The sequence below is a fragment of the Hyperolius riggenbachi genome, chromosome 3, assembly GCF_040937935.1.
Source record: "Hyperolius riggenbachi isolate aHypRig1 chromosome 3, aHypRig1.pri, whole genome shotgun sequence".
Classification (NCBI taxonomy): Eukaryota; Metazoa; Chordata; class Amphibia; order Anura; family Hyperoliidae; genus Hyperolius; species Hyperolius riggenbachi.
In genome coordinates this window covers 228371851-228391142 of record NC_090648.1, presented here as the reverse complement: position 1 = coordinate 228391142, position 19292 = coordinate 228371851, and the positions used below count along the sequence as shown (strand labels likewise).

The 19292-nt window shown below is 43.0% G+C and overlaps 1 protein-coding gene across 5 annotated transcripts in view; it reads left to right on the top strand.

The window, feature by feature from the left end:
• Positions 1-19292, top strand: part of IMPDH1 (inosine monophosphate dehydrogenase 1) — a 210830-nt gene that overhangs the window by 107607 nt on the left and 83931 nt on the right. The window contains exon 2 of one of the 5 annotated variants that reach the window (XM_068275926.1): positions 6685-6805. The exons of the other annotated variants lie outside the window; for them this stretch is intronic. Within the exon in view, the coding sequence (XP_068132027.1) occupies positions 6738-6805 (68 nt within the window). The 5' untranslated portion in view covers positions 6685-6737. The remainder of the gene's footprint in view (positions 1-6684; positions 6806-19292) is intronic. 5 annotated transcript variants of the gene reach the window in all.

The following is a 19292-nucleotide window of genomic DNA, read 5'->3' as shown; positions in this document are numbered from 1 at the left end:
TACATTTCTCAATAACTTTATCCCTGACCTGTCTGGTGTGTTCTTTGGACTTCACGGTGCTGTTGCTCCCAATATTCGTTGACAATCTCTGAGGCCGTCACAGAGCAGCTGTATTTGTACTGACATTAGATTACACAGGTGCACTCTATTTAGTCATTAGCACTCATCAGGCAATGTCTATGGGCAACTGACTGCATGCACTCAGACCAAAGGGGGCTGAATAATTGCGCACACCCCACTTTGCAGTTACTTATTTGTAAAAAATGTTTGGAATCATGTATGAGTTTAGTTCCACTTCTCACGTGTACACCACTTTGTATTGGTCTTTCACATGGAATTCCAATAAAATTGATTCGTTTGTGGCAGTAATAGGACAATGTGGAGAACTTCAAGGGAGCCGAATACTTTTGCAAACCACTGTAGTTAACCATATACACAAGTTTAGGGCCTATTTCCACTACACATAGAATGGATGCATAAAAACTAACTCCAATGAATGCCTATGGGAAAATCCTGCATCAGAAAAATCGCGGTTAGTGGAAACAGGCCCATAGGCATTCATTGGAGTCAGTTTTTCTGCATCCAATCTGTGTGTAGTGGAAACGGGCCCATATTAGGCTTGTAATGTATCAACTCCTGCAAAGCCAAAAAGGGCATACAACTTTACATGCGGTTGCTGTGGAAGAATAGTGTGGGTGGAGGCCTGAATATTGTCTCCAGCGTTCACATGAATGTAGTCATGGTTTTAATTTTGTTCACTCCTTTTTTTTTTTTTTTCTTTTCGGTAGTCCTCATACTATAGAAATGTTTAAAGGCCTGGGGCCTGCTAGCAGCACTATTCTAAGCACTTGGGATTGAAAAGCTCTTGGCAAATGTAGTGCAATGGGGGCTTTTTAGAAAATCGCATCCCTCAAGTGGGATCACACAATGTTTTGCCCCATTTCCAGAAAAGTGAAATAAGATATTCATTTAAAACCGTATATGCCATTCATCTATCTTCTCGCTCTTCCTCTGCTGATCCTCTCTGTCAAGATCTTCACTGGCTACCAATTAATGAGAGGATTCAGTTCAAACTCTTAACCCTAACCTACAAAGCTCTCCACAATCTCTCTCCCCTGTACATCTCCTCACTAGTCTCCAGATACCGACCCAACCGCAATCTTAGATCTGCACACGAGCTTCTTTTATCCTCTTCTACAATTACCTCCTCACATTCACGTGTACAAGACTTCTCACGTGCCTCACCCCTCCTCTGGAATGCCCTTCCACAACGCATCCGCCACTGTCCCACCTTTGAAATCTTTAAACGCTCCCTCAAAACCCACCTTTTCCGACAAGCATATTCTCTAGCTTAGGCCATGCACCCACTAAATAACCTAATTACGCACTGCTTGTACATATACTGTATACTTCCCCACCTCTTGTTTCCACCCCATTCCTTTAGATTGTAAGCTCGCAAGGGCAGGGCTCTCACCCTTTTGTGTCATGGAATATTATTAATTTAATTGCTTGCACACTGTTAGACATTTATACATTTTAATCATCATGTTAAATCAAATTGTAATCAGCAGTGCTGTATCTTGTATCAGTGTTCATATTTGATGTATATTATTGTCTGTATCATTATGTATCCCTTGTTTGTTTTCTTAAATTGTACAGCGCCACGGAATATGGTGACGCTTTATATAATAATAATAATATAGCCAGTACCTTGTTTCAGTTTATTTCTTACATTTTTATGAAACTCAATTTGGTCAGAATTACTTTTTCATGTCACTTATGCAAGTAGAGTATGATGGGTTTTTTCCTCTATGTAAGGTGCAGTATGTACTCTTAATGTAAGCTGTAGTTGGGTTTGTAGCATTGACTGGTCATTGATTCTATGTGGTTGTATAATAGAATGTACTGATCTTCTATAGCCAGTGTGTAGTAAAATGTGGTTAGTGGAAAATTGCCCTGGGATATTTACAAGACATGTTATTTACATGCAGCATGCATGCCGGGCCAGAACGCCCACAGCAATCTGTCCCTTGCTGTAATTTACTCATACAAATACACTAATGGACTAGTTTGATTAGCTAATGAGAAGTTGCTCTGGTTCATCCAAGATTTATATTTATAAGGAAGCTTCTGAAATCTTTATCTCTATATGTACAAATTTTAACTTTGAGGAAGTTTCTTTTTATAGGAAGTATTGCATAAGGAAACTACACCCAGCCCGTGCTCTACTAGAATAGACTTTTATTCATAAACCCTCTTTTGTCAGTTAAATTGATATACAACCTTTTTGGTACAAATTTGCTTTAAAAAAATAAATAAATAAAATAAATCTGCTTACAAGGATAATTCTGAAAATGACTCCTGCCACTGATGTTGGCATTGGGTAATTATTTTCACCTAGGGACCCATGCAGCACTCTTCTCCAAAATTGCACTTGAATTGCTTGAGTGAAAGGAACTGGACTTGGGTAACCTTTCAGAATGCAGCATTGCTTACTTAAAGGGGCGCTATGGCGAATTACTGTTTAAATTAATGCAGCATAAAATTAAGCCATCATGCAAAAGAAGCTGCAATAAAAAAGCTTTAGTTTCAGAAAAATAAACAGAGCTGCTTGCTCAATCACTTTAGCTTTCAGTAGCCCGTCATTTGCATGTTATGCGTCGGACTAAACAGACCAGTACGTTCATCGCAGGGGAACATCTGGTATGACTGTTTGTTTTTTTTCAGATCTCACCTCCCTGTCACCTGGTTGTTTTTAGTTTGTCCGCACTCACGAGCCAGCCGAGCCGCCCGCTATAAACAGTTGTAAAGCTACGCTTCATCACAGCGTATACTGAAGCCATGAAGGACCCCTGCGATCTGTCATGCAATAAATCAGCCACCTTATCTCGGCTATCTATCTGCCCCCCCCCTCCCCCTGTGTTGATAGGAAACTAGCGTAGTATCTGCTGTAAAGATCAAAGGTGGCAGATCTGTATATTGTACAGCATGTAGACTGTCTATTAGGAAGATGTAATTGTAGAAGTCTTGAAAAACATATGTAATGAGTATGTATATACACACACGTAAATACATATTCATTACATATGTTTTTTAAGACTACTACAATTACATCTTCCTAATAGACAGTCTATGTTGTTTAAATTACATTAAGGCGCTAGTGCTGTACAATATACAGATCTGCCACCTTTGATCTGTACAGCAGATACTACGCTAGTTTGCTATCAACACGGGGAGGGGGGCAGATAGATAACCGAGGTAAGGTGGCTGATTTATTGCCTGACAGATCGCAGGGGTCCTTCATGGCTTCAGTATACGCTGTGATGAAGCGTAGCTTTACAACTGTTTATAGCGGGCGGCTCGGCTGGCTCGTGAGTGCGGACAAACTAAAAACAACCAGGTGACAGGGAGGTGAGATCTGAAATAAACAGTCATACCAGATGTTCCCCTGCGATGAATGTACTGGTCTGTTTAGTCCGACGCATAACATGCAAATGACGGGCTACTGAAAGCTAAAGTGATTGAGCAAGCAGTTCTGTTTATTTTTCTGAAACTAAAGCTTTTTTTTTTTTATTGCAGCTTCTTTTGCATGATGGCTTAATTTTATGCTGCATTAATTTAAACAGTAATTCGCCATAGCGCCCCTTTAATGTACCTGAGACAAATGCTAGGAAAAGATTTTTACTTGCCTGGTACTTACTCCAGTCCCCTGTAGTAGTCTGCTCCCTCGGTGGCCAAACACTAATAATTTTTTTTTTTTTTTTTTCTCTGCTGTTATCCAGCCAATTCACTTCTGTTAGGAATCACTGCCAGATTTTCACCTGAAGTTGGTTGATCACATTTGCTGGAAGAGATCTTCAGTGGCAGCATTGCACTGCATTGTGTGTATGTAGGTAGCTGGAAAAGATATTCAGTGGCAGCAATGCATTGTGTATGTAGGTAGGTAGGCAGGCAGGCAGACACGCACCAAGTTATACAGATTGTATAATTACCAATATTCTACTAACCCAATAGTAATATATTGCTAATTATTGGTAATTATACAGCTCTTCTATCACACTTTATACCCTTATTCACATACCAACCCTTCTCTATCTATGCTTAACACTAACCTCCCCCCACCTACTCATAACCCTAGCCTGGAAATTCACCCACCCATGGCCAACCCATTAATCTAAAAAGCCTGGAGTTCGGCTACAGTGTATTCAAACTCCAGTGCACTACTGCTCCAGCACACAGCTGTACAGCAGAGCAGCGAAACCCAACCACTGCTATTTTGGTCGGCACCCGGGACACCCAAACATTTTTATTTTTTTTTCTGTCTGGAGAGTTCTGCTAGATCAGGGGTAGGGAACCTATGGCTCTGGAGCCAAATATGGCTCTTTTGAAGGTTGCATCTGGCTCACAAACAAATCCAGTAGGTGTTGATTCACTATGCTACACTGCTCAAGCAGCGCAGTTTAGTGTGGCAGCGTAAGTAAAATGTTCAAAGTAGTGCATGCTACTGCTGTAGCTTGCACTGACTTACTCACGCTACCCCAAAACAAACGGCGGCTCCAATAGTTTCACTCTGGACCCTATCAGGTCCAGTGACTTTGTAGAACGAGATCCCCACACTTTGGCCCAATAGACTGGTCCAATAGGCTGCCTGTCAAGTGACAGGCAGTCTATTGGGCCAATCAAAGTGCGGGGATTTCATCCTACAAAGCAAATCCACCCCCAAGTCAGCTAGCTAATTGTAGAAGCTATTAATCGGTATTTCTCCTGTCTGGCTTTTGGGGGGAAATTGCTGTTGTCGCTGAAACCCAAAAGAAGCTAAAGACGTGTCTGACACTTCCCCTGCCCAGCGGATCAACTGTATACACATCACCATGGCAACGGGGAAGTGAACCCTACTGTCCCAGTTTGAAATATATTGTATGTTTCTCACTGAATTACATTTTAAAATATGTGGCGTTTATGGCTCTTTCTGCCAAAAAGGTTCCTGACCCCTGTGCTAGATAGTGGCGGTATCCAAGTTGTTAGTGTCTACAGTGGCTTAGCAATAGGTTGCGACCGTACCGTGGCCCTTGGTTCAGAGGTGCCCACTAGGGGCCCTTCCTCAACCACAGTATTAGCTCTTCAATGGTGCTATGCTGGTAATAACCTCTATGCTGTATATGCTTTGAATAGTGGTAATTCTTAACAGAATACCCAAGAAGCTCGGTGTGACCCATAACGACTAGGAAAGTATAGGGTATCACTGGTAATAATTCCCAAACTGTTCCCCTTCACTGTTCATGCCTCTCATACTGTGGATGTCCTTAGCAGGTTTTGTTGGGCCATATGAATTATGTATAGAATGCTTGGGGGTGGGTGGAGCAGGCAATGTAACACTAGTTCTGGGGCCCAAAGCTCCTTAGCTACACCGCGGAGTCTGACTTGTCACAGCTACATTGGCCCTGATTCGAAACAGTTCTTCTTTCAGACAGATGGCTAAACTGCGCGCTTGTGAAAGCATAATTCCGGTACATTTTTTTTTTTTTTTAAATTTAGCCAAATGGCAGTGTTTGGCACACAGTGGTGTTTATGCTGCTGAAGAAAACGACATGTCTTGTCTGAGCACATCCATACTCCTTGTAAACTCCATGGTGGGGTGTCTGCCATTGCTCGTTCCAAACACTAACAGGCGTGCATGAAAACAGCTGACAGGCAGTGAATTGCCACCTTCAGCTGCTCAACTGAAGTGTTTTTGTAGAAGTTCAGTTTTAGTAAAGTTCAGTACATTTTATCTAACTGTAACTCTAAGCTGTGTCATTGTTAATGAGTCTTGCACAAAATATTATCCTTAGTACTTGTGTCCCCAAAGGTGTTCAGCAATCTGCTGTGCTTCTACAGGGAATGGCTGCTAATACTTCCCCTGACCCGGCCAAGCTGGTTTTATCAAAGTAGTGTCTGTATCTTACACAATAGCAAATGCATATTTCAGATCACAATGGCATCTATAATTTCTGTTTAAAAAAGTTACCCTGTCAGGAAGTCCCAAAAAACGACAGTTCATTTTAAGTGAATTAAGGTGGCCATATGCATCGATTTTTCTCATTCAATTCCTTGCAGTTTCAATTCATCTGCTGGGAAATGATTCCTCAAAATGTCTGATCGTTGTTTTTTGTTTTTTTTTTTGTGTAAAAAATAAATATATAAAAATAAAAAAATCGATCAAAAGTATCGATCAGATAGGATGGAAAATGTAAAACCATCGGAGGGCGGTGCAAGAGCATTGACAGATTGATGGCCTAGAAAGTGAACAATCGGTTTGGAACATCTTTTTGAGTGGAAATCTATAATGCCTGGTACATATAATGCAATTTTCTGTCAGATGGACGGTGTAATGTATTATTTCTGACCGATCTGATTTCCGATCGTGTTTCTGATCTATTGTTTATAGAAGTGATCAGAAAAATGATTGGAAATCGATTAGACTGTCATTCTGATGGAAAATTACATCGTCATACCAGACATAAGTGTATGGCCAGCTTTGTCCTAAATATCTACAGTCTGTCCCCCCCCCCCCCCCCAATGTTTGTTAGCTTATTTTGAAAGATCTGTTTTAAAGATGACAGGTTATAAGCTTGCATTTGAGATCTGCAGGGCAAGCGAACGAGGAAGGAATGTCTGTAACAGTGCCCTTCTCCCATATTCCAGATCAAAATAAATAACTATAAATCTGTCACGGTTGCCTACATTTAAAGCTGATAATGGAGCAGAAGGATAGAGCCAGCAGTGAGCTTACATCACCGCCTCTGTCGCTAAAGAGTCCAGAATGGCAAGTCCTTTTATTTGATTTTTTTTATTTATTTTTTAATTATCCATGCTGTCCTTCTGTGTTAACTGCATAGAGTGGGTAATTTGTTTTCCATGGGCATTTTGTGTGTGTGTATATTGATTTTCCTGCAGCCGGTGTAAACGTACTGTTTGAACTTGAGCACATGAGTATTTGAGCTTGCTGATTTAGAAGTAAGCTTCAATACAAGGTTTCTTGAGCACAGTTTGACATGCCATTTATTTATATATCGCCATTATGTTCAGTATCGCTATACAATAAAATGACAAGACATGAGAGCCCAAGACAAAGGTAGAACAACATGAATGTGATCCCATTTCATATAATCAAGGTTACTCCCTTCCCACCACTGTGCAATAAAGAAAAATAATGCATCAAAATCTAATGGTTCCCATACACGTCTATAGATCTGCTTTGATTTTCTTTTGACTTTATAAAGTTAGTAGAAATTCAAAACTTTTTTTTTTTTTTTTCTTTTCCTTTCCTCTTCGGCCTCCTGTTCCTTAGAATACCAGTTTAAGCACAAGGTTGAATTATGTGCAAAGGGCAAGATCACCAGACTCTCCCCACCTCATTTGAGGTTTAAAGGGAATCTGAAGTGATAATTGTGTAGTACAGCCATGAAATCTAACATTAGTAGCACAAACTCAAGAGTTCCTATTGTTTCCAGTACAGGAAGAGTTAAACTTTAGTTATCTATGCAAAAGAGTTTCTCTGAGCTTTTTGTTAGCGGCAGTGCTGTTTTCTGAGGCACTTATAAGCACTTATAACTTCAAAGAAAAAGTGTCAGGGAGTTTCAGATTAGATTTTTACTGCAGGGAAGTTTAAAGGTGTTTAGCTCTGCTTTGTTTCATAGATTAAAATACGGAGTGTAGTTTGTAAATTGCAAATATGATGGAGTGATGCAATGTTGTTAAAAAGCTACAGTCTATACCTGAAAATAAAAAACAAACTCTTTTCTTTGCTACTTATGTTCCAATACTTATACTACACATACAATTCATTAGGTCATGTGGTTGTGTTTTTTTTTTTTTTTTTTTTTTTGTTTTTTTTCTCACTTCGTCACTTTAACTCGGTGTAACTCAGCAGTTCTGCCCAATGTGCTCTAAAGCATTTACCCTTCATAGACCTGCTCTGAAGTAATAAACTTATAAGATAACAAATTGTATGTGTAGTATGACAATAGAACATAAGTAGCAAAGAAGTCTCATTTTTTTTTTTCCAGTACAGGAAGGGTTAAAAAGAAACTTGAGTTATCTATGAAAAAGAGCTTTTCTGAGCTAGTGGAATAAAGGTGGCCATACAGTTATATGTCCACCAGATCAACCAGCAGATGGAGCCCTTTCTGAGAATCTGATCAGAGAGTGCCTATCCGGTGCCGCTAGCGATGTGCTCCCAACCCGTGGTTGTTTGAAAAATTTTTTTCATCTGGGCCAATAGATCAGATTGGGTGGGCAAAATCTATTGGTTGCCCACAGACTGCACACACATTTTGAATCTATTTCAGAAAAAAAATCTATTCAGAATCTGTGTAGCTATCGCCGCCCCCAGGCCTCCCCATCCGTGTTCTCCCTGGCCGGTAGCAGTACCCTCGCCTGTCTGGCTGGAGTGTTTCCTTCCGGGTCTGGTGTTTTTTAACTTCATGCAGTGGGTCGCCTCGTCCCTGTGTCACGCTTCTTTTCCTGGTCATGTGACTTAGGTGGGTATCTGTTATATATTATTTCCACTTTAGATTCTCTGAGAGGGAAGGCTCTGGGTCCTATAGAGCCTTCCCGTTCTCCTCACGTTCCCTGCGTACCAGCGCTGGATCCCCGGTTCAAATCTCCCGCCGCAAAGTTCACACTAGGTCGGTGTGTATGCTGCCAGACATCTAGTGTTTGAACTTGGCTTGTCCACATGATGCCTAAGAGGACATATGGAGGAGACCCGCCGCATGAAGATAAAGCACCGGACCTGGGAGGACCTATACCAGCTGTACAGGTGATACTACTGCCGCTATTCTGCGTTGGTTGGTGCCTATCCGTTGCCGCTAGCGATGTGCTCCCAACCTGTAGTTGTATGAACAACTTTTTTTTTTTAATCTGGGCCAATAGACCAAATTGATAGGGCGGGCAATTGCTGATTTCATAGCAGTCGATTAGTGATCGAATCTGCTGTATATTGACGGTAAAATTGAGCAGTGTATGGCCTGCTTAACTTGGTCGAACTGAGTCCAGTTTTCTGAAGAGCTTAAACGGCCAAGAAATTTGATAGCTTGAGATAAGGTTTTACTGCAGAAAATGATGCAGTTTTATAATTAAAGCTAAGTAACTGAAAATTAAAAATGACTCCTTTTTATTTGCTACTAATCTATTATCTGTACCACACATACGGTACAATTCATTATTTTCACTTCAGATAAGCTTTAAAGGGCACCCGAAGTGAGAGGTGTTTGAAGGCTGCCATGTATCTTTCATTTTAAACACTACCAGTTGCCTGGCAGTCTTCCTGATCCTGTCTTTCTAATACTTTTAGCCATAGGCCCTGAACAAGCATGCAGCAGATGAGGTACTCTGTTTTACTGGATTAGCCATATGCTTGCTCCAGGGTTTTGACTCAGACACTGCTTATGTCAGAAGATCAAGGGGGGCTGCCAGGCAATTGGCATTGTATACAAGGAAATATGGAAGCCTCCATATCCCTCTCACCTCAGGTTTCCTTCACCCTTTTTAGAAAGTACTACTTAGAACTTGCAGAAGCTGATTTACAGGGAAATAAGGCTACATGTCATCTCTGGATGCTAAGTATGTCATTTTTGATGTCCTCTAGGCATCAGTTCAGTGTTTTTATAGCAAGCCTTGGAGGCCATACACAATACAATGAAATTTATTGATTTTCCAGTTTTTCAATAAACTATCAATTGAAATTATTAATTTTTTTTTTTCCTTCAATAAAACTGATCAGATGTATTTGAAAAAAAAAAAGTAAAAACTGACACTTCTGTTTGATCGTTGGTTTCATATTTTTGGGAAGGAACGATCATAAGTGTATGGTAGATTGGTTGGAATTTTCAATGAAGCTGAAATTTTAAATTTCTCTGGTCGTACCTTCCCCCCCCCCCCCCCCCCCAACACTGAAGGGTATGGCCATCTTTAAAGAGAACCCGAGGTGTGTTTAAAGAATGTTATCTGCATACAGAGGCTGGATCTGCCTATACAGCCCAGCCTCTGTTGCTGTCCCAAACCCCACTAAGGTCCCCCTGCACTCTGCAATCCCTCATAAATCACAGCCGTGCTGTGAGGCTGTGTTTACATCTGTAGTGTCAGTCTCAGCTGCTCCCCCGCCTCCTGCATAGCTCCGGTCCCTGCCCCCGTCCCTTCCCTCCAATCAGCAGGGAGGGAAGGGATGCAGGCGGGGACTAGAGTTCTGCAGGAGGCGGGGAGAGCAGCAGACTGACACTATAGCGATAAACACAGCCAGCTCTGACAAGCTGTTTGTCAGCAGCGTGGCTGTGATTCATGAGGGATTGCAGAGTGCAGGGGGAGCTTAGGGGGGTTTGGGATAGCAACAGAGGCTGGGCTGTATAGGCAGATCCAGCCTCTGTATGCAGATAATAATCTTCAAACCCACCTCGGGTTCTCTTTAAAGGAATAGTATCAAACTTCATCAATTTCTGGCAGTAGCATAAATCAAAATTCAATCAACAGTCTGATGGAACACAGCATATCTTTTTGCTGTGCAGTGTCTTATTTTATTTATTTTACCTTATAGATTGCGTCCCCTGAGAAACTGACGGGGAATGGGGCAGCTCATTATATGAGAGGGGATTCCTCTGACAGTGTAGCAGTGCCTATCCTACTTTCCCCACATCATAGCGCATTATTCAGCGCATGACCCGCCTAAGTAGCCTGCTATGAGGAGCGAGAGACAAGACAACCTCTCTCGCTCCTACTCTGCCCAGCCAATCTGCCCCAGCAGGCTTCTGTGTGTCGTGCTGCCGCCGCCGCATCGTCATTGCTGTTTGCTACGGAACGGCAAACACATTAGCTGGAGGAGGGCGTGTCATTGCTCCTGAAAGCATTGGAAGCAGGAGCGGAAGGGGAGGAAGGCTCATGACCTGCCCTCCTCCAGCTAATGTGTTTGCTGTTCCATAGCAAACAGCAATGACTATGCGGCAGCCCGAGCCAGACACACAGAAGCCTCCTGGGCAGAGTAGGAGCGAGAGAGGTTGTCTTGTCTCTCGCTCCTCATAGCAGGCTACTTAGGCGGTTCATGCGCTGAATAATGCGCTATGATGTGGGGAAAGTAGGATAGGCACTGCTACACTGTCATAGAGGAATCCCCTCTCATATGAGCTGCCCCATTCCCCGTCGCCGTCAGTTTCTCAGGGGACGCAATCTGTAAGGTAAAATAAATAAAATAAGACACTGCACAGCAAAAAGATATGCTGTGTTCCATCAGACTGTTTGAATTTTGATTTATGCTACTGCCAGAAATTGATGAAGTTTGATAGTATTCCTTAAAGGACCCAACACAATGCAATAAAATTATCCAATTTTATGGCAATTTGTACAGAAACATTTAAAGCTTATTTATGAAAATTAGTGTAGGGTAGATTGTCAATTTCTTGATGTGTAGACCCAAGCAATTTCAATCTACATATATTTTCCTTCCTTATTTTAACATTTAAAAGGGAACCTTAACTGAGAGGGATATGGAGGTTTCCTTTTAAACAATACCAGTTCCCTGGCAGTCCTGCTGAACTCTTTGGCTATAGTAGTGGCCAATTCACACACCTGAAACAAGCATGCAGCTAATCCAGTCTGACTTCAGTCAGAGCACCTGATCTGCATGCTTGTTCAGGGATTGTGGCTAAAAGTATAAAATCTAGTACACACTAGCAATTTTGATTGGCCAATGATTGGTCAATTTTACCACCTCCATGTAGTATGAGGGCCAAACAGATTTTCAATTCTATGCAGATTATATAGGTAAATGGTCGTACTACATGGAGGTGGTAAAATTGACCAATGATTGGCCAATCAAAATTGCTAGTGTGTACTAGGCTTTAGAGACACAGGATCAGCAGGGGAGTCAGGCAACTGGTATTTTAAAAGGAAACTTCCATATCCTTCTCAGTTTAGGTTCCCTTTAATGTGTGATACAGCGGTCGGATTTGTGAAATTTTACAGTCAATTAAAAAATGATGACCTTTTGTATACAAAAGCACCATTTACCGTATCTTTCGGACTGTAAGATGCTCGTGACTATAAGACGCACCTAGGTTTAGAGGGAAAAAAATAATATATATTTATTATACACACACTAAACATGGTGTGTCTATAGTCAGCAACCAGAAGAGTGGATAGGGTGGCACTAGATGCCCTGGTAGGCAGCCCCAAGGGGGTAGCAGGGGTTAGAGACCGTGCCTCCGGAAGAGTAGGTACAATTTATGGCACAAGAAAGTATACAAATATCCGGGCACCAATCAGCAAGATAATGCACAAACTCCTTTAATCCTTCCCCAAGAATTCTGACAGACAAATTGTATGGCCTAACAGCCGTTTCACAGAGAAATCTGCTTCTTCAGAGGCAACAATAAAGATTTATTGTTGCCTCTGAAGAAGCAGATTTCTCTGTGAAACGGCTGTTAGGCCATACAATTTGTCTGTCAGAATTCTTGGGGAAGGATTAAAGGAGTTTGTGCATTATCTTGCTGATTGGTGCCCGGATATTTGTATACTTTCTTGTGCCATAAATGGTGTGTCTATAGTGCAGGGGCCAGAGAGCAATTGGGAGCTTATAATATCACATAGTGCAAAGGTTAAAAGGATGTCACAAAAGTGCTACAGAATACAAGCACTGAAAGGGTTACCAGGAGAAAACTACATAATGATCATATCTCAGCATGTCACCAGTACAAGGGTTAAACCGCACTATAAGAATTACACAGCACTGTAAGGGTTTGTCAGTGCATGCCAGTCCTGTAAGGGTTAACATGTAGAGAGCAGTATGCAAGCCATCGTGCACATAGTAATGTAACTGGTACAATAATTTAGAACATGAATGGGCCCTATGGAGAAGGAGCTAAACACACACAAACTCTAATACATACCACCAGAAGCAGATATAGTCAGTGACACATTGAACAAGTTAATATATAACTAGATTGCTGATCCAAATGTTTCCAATGTGGCTCAGCAAAACACTCAACCAATACCACACACATCAATGAGATCAAGAACCAGCAAAACAGCACAACACTCACGTGCACCTCAAGGCCTGGACTCTGTTGTGGACGCACGGCTCAAGACCTCAGAAATTCCATCTTGAGACTATGCCAGCAGGTGCAGGAGGACTGGAGGCAGTGGGACCCAGGGAAGCAGGACTGGAAGCAGCGACAGTGAGGACAGAGATCCATGGGAGCAGTACTGAAGCCAGCGTTACGGACACCCGGGGGAAGCCGGACTAAAAGGCAGCGGGGACACGGGGCAGCAGGACCAAGAACCAGCATGCAGCACAGTACTCGTATGCACCACAGGTTCTGACGTGCAGCTCGAGACCTCAGAGTTGACATCGCGTGACAGCGCCAGGAGGCAGACTGGAGGCAGCGGTACTCGGGGCAGCAGGACAGGAACCAGCGGCAGTGAGGACAGAGACCCGTGGGAGCAGTACTGGAGCCAGCGGTAGCCGGGATAGATACTGACACCCGGGGGAAGGAGGACTGAAAGGCAGCGGGGACACGGGGCATCATACAGCACAGTACTCACGTGCACCACAGGGTCTAACGTGCGGCTCGAGACCTCAGAGTTGACATCGCGTGACAGCGCCAGCCGGTGGAGGAGGACTGGAGCCAGAGGCAGCGGGACTCGGGGCAGCAGGATTGAAGACCGGAAAGTAAGAATGTCAGTAGTAGGCACTTTAGCTGGGAACCTGCTTTAGCTAGGAGCATGCTTCTGTGTGATATGCCCGCAGCATATCGAGCGTGGGCAGAGAATGCTATCCCCAAAGTTAAATCATTGCGCTGAAATGCTGTGATTGGGCGGCAGAGAAATCCCAGCCTGCTGTGATTGGATGTGCGTGGTGGAGAGGCGGGGCACTCTACAGGGAATCCCAGAACCAGGGAAATTGATAATGACTGTATACTGGATACCGGAGAAGCGCATGTTGGATTGTAAGGTACCTGATTAAGTGTACATTCGGACTATAAGACGCAGGGACTTTTTCTCCCCACTTTTGGGGGAGAAAAAGTGCGTCTTATAGTCCGAAAAATACGGTAATGTGTTGATCTTTCTAATAGAAACCTATTATGGAAATCCCAATAGCGTATATTTTGCCATAGTGCGCCTTTAAGACACAAGACTTGGTAGGGGTATTGGACCGCTCTGTCACTTAGATCACTTGGTGTAATAGCTAGAATTGCATTGTCAGAAGTGTTCCTGTCTGCCAGAGGGCTGCTCCTTGTTACATCACTGTTAAGAGCCTTAAGCCTGGTCTTAGAAAAAACTGTTGTTGCTATGGTGTTTTTGTGTGGAATGGGATATTGCTGCATTACGCACACACAGTTATGCTGGGATTTTCATATTAATTTTTTTGTTTTGTTTTAGGTAGTTCCTTTTTTATTGTGCATGTCTCATGTAAGAGTCAGCAATAGCAGCCTCTCCCTATTTTTGTGGCCTATGGCAAAATGCTAATAGCTACAGCTAACAGTATAGTTATATACAGGATTATCGATACAAGAGAGGGAGGCTCTGGCTAGCCTTGAATCCTTATGGGATGAGGTTAACCCACCACCGGATGATTTGTTGCCCACCTTACCTGAAAATGTTGAGGAGCTTTTTCCCACTAAAACAAGTTTAAAGAAAAAATCCAGTTTTATATACCTCCCTTAAACAATAATAATCTGTCGGTATTTTTGGAAGCAATAGAGAGAGACCTACGAGGTGGAGATTGGTCGATACCAGTCTCGGAGTACAATCTGAGTCGAGGAGAGTTTAAGGCATTGGAGGAATTGAAAAAAGCCCCAGGTGTCATTATTAAGCCAAGTGACAAAGGCGGCAACATAGTCTTGCTCGATGAGGGAGACTATGTGTGTGTGAAGCCAACAGACAATTAAGCGACTCGGACACGTACCAGAGACTGGAATTGGACCCTTTCCCACAAATTAAACAAAAAGTAAATGATCTCTTGGATGAAGCCCTGTATACGGGAGTAATAAATCAAAGAGTGGGAATATATGAGAGTAGAGGAATATAATGTGCCGGTAATCTACTTCATCCCCAAGGTTCATAAACAACTACCTAACCCCCCAGGACGCCCAATAGTGTCCGGAAATGGGAGCCCTACAGAACGTTTAGGCCAATATATTGACATCCGATTGAAACCCATTGTAATGTCCCTTCCATCTTTTATATTGGACACTGGTGATGCCTTGCGTACTTTGGCGGAATTTGCTGTCCCACCGAGTTCCCTCCTGGTGAGCATTGACGTGGAGTCGTTATACACGTCGATTCCTCACCGGGAGGGACTCAGAGCCCTGGAATCTTACACATATGAACATTACCCACAAGCATATGCCCATAATGCCTTCGTGGTGGAGGCCATGAACCTAATTTTGGGGAACAATTGTTTCTTTCTCAGGCCAGCACTACAGACAAGTCCGGGGGACCTCAATGGGCGCATCATGCGCCCCGATGTACGCTTGCCTCCATCTGGGGCTATGGGAGCGACAAGTGGTCTACCAGGACAAGGACTTTGAGGATGGGGTTGCTCTGTGGGTGAGATACATTGATGATGTGCTGGTGGTGTGGAGAAAAGGCGTGGATGATCTTAAACGTTTTGTCGATCGGTTAAACGACGTTGAAAGAAATCTAAAACTTACCTACAATTAGTGATACAAACCTGTCGTTTTTTGGACCTGTTATTAACAATAAAGGATGATCGGGTTGTGACTTAATCGTTTCGTAAACCGACGGCGGGAAATGGCCTCCTCCATGCCACCAGCCACCATCCAGGTCATCTGCTCAGGGGGATCCCATATGGACAATTCGTTTGTTTACGAAAGAATTGCTCCACGGATGATTGTTTTAGATCTGAATCAAGGGAGATGTATAGGAGATTTCGTGAACGGGGGTACCCACACAAGTTGTTACGCAGGGCCCTGAAGAAAGCATGGGATATACAGAGGGACGGTCTCCTAGATGGAACTCCTAGATCTAAACAGCCTAAAAACGATGTACAGAAAAAGTATGACAAGGTCAGACTAATCTCCACTTATGGGGCGCATTGGGGTAAACTCCATGAAATATTAGACCGTCATTGGCATATACTCACTGGTTCAGCGGAAATAGCAGAAATTATAGATCCAATTCCCAAGGTTACAGCAAGGCGAGCAACAAATTTTAAAGATATGCTGGTTAGCAGTGAATATAAGAGAAGCCCAGCACCAGCCACATGGCTAAATAGGACTACCTTGGGAATGTATAGGTGTGGTAAGTGCAAGGCCTGTCCCTATGTACATAAGGCCCAAACATTCTGGGACAGTGGCGGATCAAAGGAATACAAAATTCAGTCATTTATTAATTGTTACACTGAGTGTGTAGTAATATATGGTCACGTGTCCATGTGGCCTTATGTACATAGGGATGACGGAGAGAGCCTTGAAATCCCGCATATTAGAACACATGTGCAATATAGTAAACAGGAACATGGATACAACTCTGGGAAAACATTATGCAGAGAATCATGGGTCCAGCTTGCGGGGTACCCTTTTTAAGGGGATTTTTAAGTTGAGGATTTCAGGGAGACGGGGTGATTGGAGAAATGAACTCCTTTGTAAAGAAAGCATGTGGATCTTTAAGTTGCAGACACTGGCTCCATGTGGCCTCAATAGTGAATTCAGCCTAAAACCCTACCTAAAAAAAAAAGCAGCATATACCTGAGTGATAAAAATATGTAATGCTGCATAGATGGAAACTTAGGATAAGTATGGCTGGTGTAATGCTGAATGAAGCTAGTATGAAAGGAATGAGGGGTTTATGTCGGTGCAGTCCCCTTTTTCTTTCCCTATCTGCCTTATCTCACCTGTTCCCTATCATTCCTCCCCCCCCCCTCCCCTCTTCCCTTCCATCCTGCTTTCCTCCCCCCCCCCCCCCCCCCCTGTCTACTCTTCAACTATGCCCCATCCCGCCAATGCAAAAACCTTGATACTTGGACTAAATGAATGACCCTGCACTGCTGTTACAATGCTGTAAGAAATGTCTATATGAGTACATAGTGGAAGAAATGTGACAAAGAATAACCATCGCTAACTGCTGTCGATCTATTATGGATAAAAGAAAGAATGGAGTACAATACCTATAAATCATGTTATCCGCTATAGTGCAAATACATGACGAACAGTAATCACTTTCCGTATATGGAACAGTAACCATTTCCCGTAGAAAATCGGAAAGGATCACGTGCGCACAGGCAGGAGGAGTTACAATGTGATGCAGATATAAAGATGGTGTAACACTAGCCCAAAGTTACATCCTAGTTACATCCTGACGAATCGCCCAATTGGAGGGCGGGAAACGCGTAGCTGGGCGGTGACTATGCATCACTACCTCATTGACCACACACCACCAGAGACGCTCTGACGTTTCGGCGTCTTCGTGGGGCGAGACGCTCCGACGCTCTGTGGACACTGGTGCGAGCTGTCCGGCTGCACCGGTAGGAAAACACGTGTCGCAGAGTTTCCTCCTCTTCACTGGTGGCAAAGACGAGCGGACTACAAGCGTGGGTACCCACTGAACTGTGAGCGACGGAAGTGGTGAGAGACTTCCTTTAGCTGGGCTGTGAAAACTCTTCCTCCAGTATATAGTGACAGCAAGGTTGGGAGAAGTTTGGACTGCTTGACGGCTGTTGTCGATCTCTTGCTGCTATTGCTATCGCTGCTATGCAGGTGGACTCCCTGGCTGCACCCAATGGGGTGCTTTACCGCTAATGCTTATCTGCTTATGGACTGTGGCCACTAGTGATTGTGTGAAGGCGCCGCGACTGGTTGGTAGAGTGGTTGTATGTGTGCAAGCCGGCTTAGATTAGGCAAGCTAGGTCTGAGCTATATGTACACTGTGATGCACAGTTCTCCAGCAATTTTTTAACTTATTTTTTTAATCTCCCTTTTTGCTAATTTTTGCATGCAATTAAGCAGATTTGTACAGTTTTTTTTGATAATGAATTAATTAAAATTGTGATCTATTTGGCAAACACGTTGTGAACCCTGGCCATATGTATATAGTTATTGAGCAAACAGTATAGTGCTCTGTTTTAAAAGCAATTAAAATTCTCCTGTTATGTAAAACCTGTTCTTCAAGTGTGATAGATGCTTTGAAGTTGAAAGGCCCAGGACGATGGCGAAATAAGCTCTAATTCAGTTTGAAGCATTGCTGTATGCATAATTTTTTGTTGTCATCTCCTACAGTCCTGGCCAAAAGTTTTGAGACTGTCAAAAATATTCAAAATTAGAAAGTTGGTGCTTGAGTTTTTATAATAGCAATTTGCATATACTGCAGAATGTTATGAAGCGTGTTCAGATGAATTGCATAGTCCTTCTTTGCCATGAAAATTAACTGCATCCCTAAAAAACCTTTCCACTGCATTTCATTGCTGTCATTAAAGGACCTGTTGAGATCATTTCAGTAATAGGCGGTTTTAGCAGCGATCCGCCAGCCGCATCCGCTGGTGAAAACGCCTGGCTAAAGTATTTCAATGGGATGGTGCACACCAGCGGTTTGAGTTGTTTTTTTTTTTTTTCTCCAACCCGCAAACGCGCCTACTGCTGCACGCTTGCGGTTTTTCAGTAGCGTTTCGTTCTCAAAGTAAAGTATAGGAAAAACGCAAACTGCTGTGGAAAACGCTGCATCAGAGTGTTTTTCCAGGCGTTTTTGTTACAGAAGCTGTTCAGTAACAGCTTTTACTGTAACAGTATTTGTAATCTGCTACACATAAAATGCTCCCAAAAAACGCTAGGCATATTCAGAAAACGTCTCTAAGCATGCCTAGAATCACTCTGAAATCCGCTCCAAAAACTGCTAGCGTTTTGACGATCTGCTAGCGGTTTTGGTGTGCACTGGGCCATAGTCTTGTTAACTCAGGTGAGATTGTTGAGGATGGCCTGGTGTCAAGAAGGGCAGCAAAGAAGCCACTTCTCTCCCAAAAAAAACATAAGGGACAGGTTGATCTTTTGCAGAAAGTATGGTGAATGGACTGCCGAAGACTGGGGCAAAGTCCTATTCTCCAATGAAGCCCTTTCTGATTATTTGGGGTATCTGGAAAAAGGCTTGTCAGGAGAAAAGGTGAGCGCTACCATCAGTCCTGTGTCATAACAGTAAAGCTTCCTGAGGCCGTTCGTGTGTGGGGTTGCTTCTCATCCAAGGGAGTGGGCTCACTCACAATTTTGCCTAAAAACACAGCTATGAATAAAGAATGGTACCAAAACACCCTCCAA